The 7,500-nt window shown below is 34.7% G+C and overlaps 1 protein-coding gene across 1 annotated transcript in view; it reads left to right on the top strand.

Annotated features, from left to right (window-relative positions):
• Nucleotides 1-1,238: 1,238 nt before the first annotated feature.
• Nucleotides 1,239-7,500, top strand: part of LOC119597326 (protein KIAA0100-like) — a 22,495-nt gene continuing 16,233 nt past the window's right edge. The window contains exons 1-12 of the mRNA XM_037946876.1: nucleotides 1,239-1,360; nucleotides 1,504-1,972; nucleotides 2,317-2,462; nucleotides 2,664-2,803; nucleotides 3,583-3,751; nucleotides 3,944-4,081; nucleotides 4,249-4,307; nucleotides 4,588-4,715; nucleotides 5,316-5,484; nucleotides 5,881-6,003; nucleotides 6,783-6,893; nucleotides 7,111-7,247. Of these exons, the coding sequence (XP_037802804.1) occupies nucleotides 1,599-1,972; nucleotides 2,317-2,462; nucleotides 2,664-2,803; nucleotides 3,583-3,751; nucleotides 3,944-4,081; nucleotides 4,249-4,307; nucleotides 4,588-4,715; nucleotides 5,316-5,484; nucleotides 5,881-6,003; nucleotides 6,783-6,893; nucleotides 7,111-7,247 (1,694 nt within the window). The 5' untranslated portion in view covers nucleotides 1,239-1,360; nucleotides 1,504-1,598. The remainder of the gene's footprint in view (nucleotides 1,361-1,503; nucleotides 1,973-2,316; nucleotides 2,463-2,663; nucleotides 2,804-3,582; nucleotides 3,752-3,943; nucleotides 4,082-4,248; nucleotides 4,308-4,587; nucleotides 4,716-5,315; nucleotides 5,485-5,880; nucleotides 6,004-6,782; nucleotides 6,894-7,110; nucleotides 7,248-7,500) is intronic.

Here is a 7,500-nt window from a genome sequence, read left to right as displayed (position 1 = left end):
CATCTTCAGGTCTGAAGATGGAATCTGGGTGGATTTCAAAACTGTCTCATTTTCAATAAATCTAGTTTTTGCAATGTGGGTTTTTCTACCATAGTTATCTTTTATTTAATTTTTAAAGGTGGGTTTTGTTTCAGAACATCTCCATACAGTTGAATGAACCACAAGTCACTATAAGAGAACGCTTGCTTACGTTTCTTGAGAACAAGGCCTTAGCTGCAACACCAGTTGCAAGGCCAACGTATGGATCAGCATCAAGTGCAACACCTCTTGATGTCCAGCTGAAAAAGTATTGGTTGTTTGTCCCTCTGGTTAGTATTTCCAGGACACTGTGTTGTAATATTATTCTTCCTCTTATAGTTTATTTATTCTTCATTACCATGGAAGCTATGCTTTCTAAAAAAAAAAAAAAAAAAAAATGAAATGAGAACATTGGGGATGAATTTGGATGTATAGTATATTACTGCTTTTGATGCTTTATTACTAAAACTCCACTCATACTTACTGTAATAGGTTGAATGAATCTCACCATCTTTGCCAACAGAAATTCCAACTCAAGGTGGAGGACATTGGTACAAAGTTTGTCAATAATGTTGGACAGATGGCTCTACAGGGCACACTTGCAGGCATTGACCTTCAGACTCATCTGACACGGGAAGGGGCTCTTGGTAAGCTAGGCATAAGTGGATAAAACTAGCTTTTGTTAAAATGAGAGATAATGCTTAAAAACCTAGACTGATATTAATATTTCCTTTGATATGAGGTTCTGTCACATTAGTGGGACAAAAAACTGTAACTGATTTTAGTAAATGTAATGTTCAGAACATTTTAGTAAAAGAAATATTATATAAGTATTTTATTATTAAACTTCAATATTTTCCTCCAGAAAACTTCCCAGCTCTGTTGCCTGACTTCAGCACAGAACTCCAAGTTGATAACATCAAGTTACATTGCACACATGATTCATCTATCTTTCTTAATAGGTTCAATCTACAAACTCAGGTGAGGCTGAGAAATAAAACTTTTGTGATTTTTTATATTGGTTCTTTATTTATGTGTAGTTCAAAATTTGCTAATAATGTGTGTGTAAATGCATTTGTCTTAAATTGTATGTCTGTTTTCTCCATATATGTATTAGCTGATAATAAAGACAGAAAAGGATTGTGTCTCTCACAATACTGAACTTAAGTGCAGAGAACAGAATATGTGAATATCATGGTATCTTGTTCCCCAGTTTGTTGGGGACAGAGTGAATATGAAGAGTGAGTTCCGTTCACTTCACATCTTTTATGACCACAAAGATCTAGGCTTTTGGACTGGTTACATGACCAGGAGGAAGTCACAACCAGCAATGCCAAGTTATGTAAGTTGTTGTGATTTTTTAAAAGTTGAGTTAATCATGATTTTTATTAATTTTCTGTTATTTTTACTGCACTGAATATCATCAATGTTTTCTGGCATAACTGTAGTAATTATTTGTATTCATTAATGATTTTTTTTTTATAGATTCCAGATCAAACCAATAAGGAAAAAGTAAAGCCATGGAATGGTGCTTTCCATAGATACTGTGTTGGACTTATAGTAGAGATGTGGGATGTCACATGTGGAGGTTGTGTCCCTGGCTCTCCATACAGCCAAATGATGCTTCAGCATGCACGCCACAGTGTCTTTGTGTCACAGTGGACCACAGAGGTAGAAGGAGAACTCTTACTAGAGTCCATGGTGGCCACTCTCAGATCAGGCAACACAGTGGCTCCCAGATGGCAGCATCAAGTGCAGCAGCAACCCCAAGAAGAGTCCATCAGTGGGGAACACCCATGTGTATTGGTCTGTGTCTCGTTCAGCTGTCATCTGTGGCTCCTCAGTCAGCCAGAAGCAACATGTCACTGCCTCCTCTTCAGGCTGAAGCTCTTCTGGACAACATACAATTAGAATGGAGCCCTGAATTGGCCTTGCTTGTAACTGCCATTCTCAGGTATATATTAACCTTGTAAATTACATACAAAAGAAATCAAAGTCTTTGTCATCAGAATTATGAAGTAAAAAATGTAATAAAATTTACTGGAGCCTTACATGATACATGAATTGACAGGGGAAGTACATCTCATTATTAATTCCATAAACTGCAGAGTACAGAATTTCAAAACTACCCAGTCAGTGATGAACATAAACTTTTTGTGATTTACTAAATATCTTCTAGATGTATTTATCTGTTTGATTCCTTTTTGTATCTGACGAATGTTTCAAACATATTTTATATTGAGATATGATATTAAAGAAAAGAGGGAATCTATATTATATTGCATATTTATGTTACAGATATTCAAGGGAGCTCAAGGAATATACAAAGAATATGAAACCCAGGAAAGTACAAGAAAGTGGCTCTTCTTCCTCTGTAGAAACCTTCAGCAGTATGAGTGTAAAATGCACAAACATCAATGTATTTGCTGTCACAGAGCAAAAAGGTGTGAATTTGATGCTGTAAATAGTGCTGATGTTATTTAAATTTTAGGTGGCATAATTGGAGTTAGAATTACACAAGTAACAATTGCTGTCTTTATTGTCTACTGCAAAAATATACAATGAAAATTTATTGTCACGGGATATATATATATTTTTTATTTATTATTTTTTTTTTATATATATATATTTTCCCCCTTTTTCAGTGTCATTAATGGCTCGAGTAGACAGCCTGGAGAGTGCTAAGTCTGCAAAGAATTCAAGAACAACTATAACTGGGACGAAGATGGTGCGATTTGTTCCTACAGGCACACAGTACTTGTGTATAAAATCTTCAGAGATAAAGGTGATAAGAGAAGGATACTTGATTATTGAGTTACCGTGTTATACTGAGTTGTTTATTTTCCCTTTTCACTCCAAAATCAGTCCATGAAGGCTACACTTTCATCTGCCAGTGATTATGATTTGCAGATCACTTTCGCAAACAATATTTTCTGGTCCCTTAAGGTCCAATCTGCAGATTGCTATTGTTCAACCACTTTTCAGACAAATAAAGAGCATTTTCCATCTGCGAAATACCTCATTTCTTGTGTAGTATCTGGATTATAGTGATCTTTGTGTCAGATTTCAAGGACAGAGCGTACATTTTTTGAATCCTCAAATACCTCATTTTATTTTCTAAACTACAGAGTACCCAGGACCTGTTACTCTCTGTAAAGAGGTTCTATAGTTTGATGTCCTTTTAAAAAGGGGTTTTACCATCTTTCACAAGGATACTTTAGTCAAATTAGTAGTTTTTGAGAACCATATTTCAGTGTTTTGTTAGTTTTATATTGTATATATAAGGTGATTACTTAAAAGAGTGATGTTCAGTATGCATCCTTTCTTAATATTCCTTGCCTCCAACTTATGAATTATTTTTCTTGTAATTGTGAAGGGTTTAGATGATATTTTTATTTTCTTGTGTGTTAACATAATACATTTGATATTTATCCCTCTGTAAGCCTGCATGAGCTTGAATGGTTAAAATTACCTTTGCAATTGTAAAGGAATGCAGACTAATGGTTTTACCACTGTTATCCTGCGGTTTCCAAAATACAGTGCTTAGTGTTTATGCTATTCCAGGGTGAATGTGGTCAAGTAAGTGAGGTTATTGTTGAGCATGTAAATGGAGAACTGCTTTTGAATGTCAGTGAGCAACTCCATTTGACCTGGTCCACCACTACACACATGACACTTCTCACTTTGGGTCAGGAAGTAGCTGCATTTATCAGAGATGTCAAACCTTCTTCAGGTAGGTGGTTGAGATTTGCCCAATGTTGCTGAGTTTATGATGGAAGAGTAACATTCCCTACATGATATCTGGTAAAGTGAAAATGTTGTGATTAGATATAAATTACTGCTTTCTTTTTTATACTAAAATTGGATGTATAAAAGAAGAAAAGGACTGGTTTGTTTTTACTTAATTTTCCTGTGTCTACAACAGCCTCAGGAGACAAAGCAGGAGATGCAACCCCAGGAGAAGATCCTGAAAATTCATCTTTACAATTGCAGTTAGTAGCTAAAGGAGACATAAAAATTGGTGCTGAACTCTCCCAGCGGCATCAGATGTACTTTATACTGAGTATGTGTACAAAGTGTCCTGTCCTTTAGTTGATTATATAGAAAATGGAAAATTATTTATAGAGAACTGATACAAAATATTGTAAGGAAATAATGTCTTTTATACTTTTTATTTTCCTGTTATGAGAACTAGTACCATAGTATATTTCTTATTGTACCTCATTTTAGGTGACTTAACATACTTGATGGCCAATGGAAGGATATCATGTCAGACAGATGAACTGCAGGTTTGTAGTTTTCTCTCTCTCTCTCTCTCTCTCTCTCTCTCTCTCTCTCTCTCTCTCTCTCTCTCTCTCTCTCTCTCTCTCTCTCTCTCTCTCTCCTCTCTCTCTCTCCCTCCCTCTCTCCCTCCCTCCTACCCTCCCTCCCTCCCTCCCTCCCTCCCTCTCTTCAACTCTTACATTACCCTTCAGTCTCTCACAAATGAAACAGATTTTTTTATAAAGACTGATGAACAGGCAGTCTATTTCTTCATATATAGTGTCACATTTTAATAATCCATTTCAGATTCAGTTCGATGACCACAATATAATGACTCTGTCAAGTGGAAAGTTGTCTCGTGCTCTGCAGTCTCGGGAAGTGCGTGAGGAAAGGGAATCAATGCAAGAGCTTGTTCAGAAGCAGAATAAAGCATGGTATGTCATGTGCCCCATATGCAAGAGCTGTTATTTAAAAAAAAACCCTCCTTATCTTCAGCTCTCATTTTATGCAACCTTAACTGGAACTTCCATAGTTTGGGCTAAAGCAGGCAGTCATCTCTGGGTCTCTTTCTCATTAGTTTCCTTGATAATTTCCTTCAAATTGTCTTACATTATAGAAAATGACTACTTTAATTCATGAATTTTAAGTAACATTACCAACAAAAGGTTACATAGACTTTTTATGGGAGTTTATTCTGTAGTACCAATTGCTGAGGGAATGTTAAGAATCAATGACATTTTTCCCCACCTGGTTTTTAGGGGAGTGGGAGAGGGATATATTTTTGTGGGACAATGAGGTGTATCAGAAAATAAGTTTTAACTTTTAAGAGTAACAGATAGGTAAATAGGTGAGTTTGTTGAAAAAAATAGGAATACAGTTATTGATTTCCCTGTAATGATATTAATGAATGTGTGTATTTTGTATATATATTTCCTAGTAAGTAGGAAGTAGTAAAAAAAAAAAAAATTACTGATATATTTCCTAGATCAAAAATATTTTAAATTCCTTCTAATATAATCATGTTATCTTCACAGGAGATTGACAGTGGGAACATGGAAGATTACCTTCCCATATAATTACAAGTTTGCAGAAGCCTTCAGTGATGACCTGCTGTCTGTGGTGAAATGGATAAAGTTAGTTCATAATCGTCGCCCTAAGGCATTCACGGCTGATAGTCCCTTGCCTCCTGATTTGGTTATAAGAGTAAGTAGAGAACCAGGTTAGACTTTAAGGGAAAATAATCACTGTGATGTGATAGAAATATGAGACACTTCAAAACTTCAGAACCTTCACCTGAGTCACAAGCACTTTTTGATTATAGTTTCCTAGTCCTATATGAAGAGAGCACTTTCCTGTGCTTTACCAGTTTAGCTCATATTGTTGTTTATTTTACTTCATTTGTAAAAAAGATTATTGCTTCTCTTTTTAACTGATCTTGTAGTATAACTATGTACATAGCAAACAGTTCAGAAGTTATCATTACAAGATTCAAGACCCTACATATGAGCCATCACTTTTGAAAATCATAGTCACTTTATCCAAACCTAACAAGGAGATAATGATATAGTTACGCTATAAATCACACTCTTACTTCCATAGGTAAAGCATTGGCTTTTAGAGATTGGAGATGATCCATTTGAAGTGAAGTTGAGGTACAATTATGAACTCTTAGAAGATGAATACCAAGAGAGTTGCAAGAGGATCAAGGCACTAGATGCAAGGGTGAGTGTTTACTTGTAATTTTATTGATTGCTGGTGTGTTAGGAAATAAGGATACATACATCTGCAATATTCAGTTAAAGGATATTTTATTATATGCTTCTGAAAATAGTGTTCACTTGTTTTTCTTAGGTTTTCTCTAATGTATCTTTAGAAGATTTCAGAGTTGCCAATCACATGTTCTGTATAAGGTTATGCTAATTTCTGGCCTTTTGTTGTACTACAGAAAAAAATGAAATTACTAGTTGTTGTGCATTTCATATTAAAAGAATAACTTTTTACTGTTAAATTTTTTTTCATCTACATACATACCATGCCCACTGTGAGTTTACTTTATTAATTGTTTTTACACATAGATGGATACACTTGCACTAAGTCACCAATGGGCCAATTACGAGTACTGCCTGTCTCACCCATTTACCCTTTTCCTTGATTTATGAAAATATTTATGTTCTTATTTTGCTGTTACTAATGTATATAACATTCATTATAGTAATTACAATGTCTATAACAAAACTAACACCATCAGTATTCATAGCATTAGTAAAAAATACATTTTTCTGACCAATTCAAGGAAAGGTGAAACCAGGTAAGGTCACAAGGTCTACTAATTGACTAATTGGCACTAGCAGAGCCATCTATGTGCATAGACATTTCACACACACAAAAAAAAAAAATAATAATAATAATAATAATAACAACATAGCATATTCCCCGGCAGCATTTGGTTAAAGTCATTGCCATAATACCAACACTTATTTTTTTTTTTTTTTTTTTTTCAGATAGAGGAACTCCGCAAGACCATGTTCCTCTTTCCTACAGGCAAGATTGAGGAACTCTACAAAAATCTGCAGGAAAAGAACAGTGAGACATACATCAAGAGGTCAAAGTTGGTAAGGAATGACTTGATGTAAGCCTTATATAGAACTTAGTTAACAAATATTTTTGGGCTATTTTTGTTGATATTATTATTATTGTTACTATTATCAATCTCTTTTTTTAACAACTGAACAATTGGAATTGGTATTTTAGAATATAGGAAATTCCGCTTTCATTGGCCTTTATCATATGACTATGAAAGCCTTGGACAATTCCTAAAATTTCTTCCAGATGTATGAGTCTGCACCAATGCGAACGCAGTTGTTTACTTGGACAATGGAGGATGTAGTGATATTTGCAATGGCTGATCCAACTTTCCATGGAACAGAGAAAGTCATACAGCACATGGTTGACATTGATCAGGAGTCGTAAGTCAAATGTCTTCTGTACTAGGTCACATAAATTACATGTATAGGATTCTTCATATCATGGTAATTGCAATAAATATTCCTCGAGTCTTAATTGTGGTAAAAACTTCCAGAAAAAAACAAAATTTTTGTATGGATATTATTTTGAAAAGTTTGTTGTGATATGTACTGTAAAACAGATAATTTCATGTTGTGGGATGTGTAACTGACATTTTGATATCGCATCTTGAACTTTATGTACAAATCAAGATTT

This window comes from Penaeus monodon, chromosome 39 (assembly GCF_015228065.2).
Source record: "Penaeus monodon isolate SGIC_2016 chromosome 39, NSTDA_Pmon_1, whole genome shotgun sequence".
In the NCBI taxonomy this organism is placed as follows: domain Eukaryota; kingdom Metazoa; phylum Arthropoda; class Malacostraca; order Decapoda; family Penaeidae; genus Penaeus; species Penaeus monodon.
The sequence above is the reverse complement of the archived record's forward strand: the minus strand, read 5'-3'. Positions and strand labels throughout refer to the sequence as shown.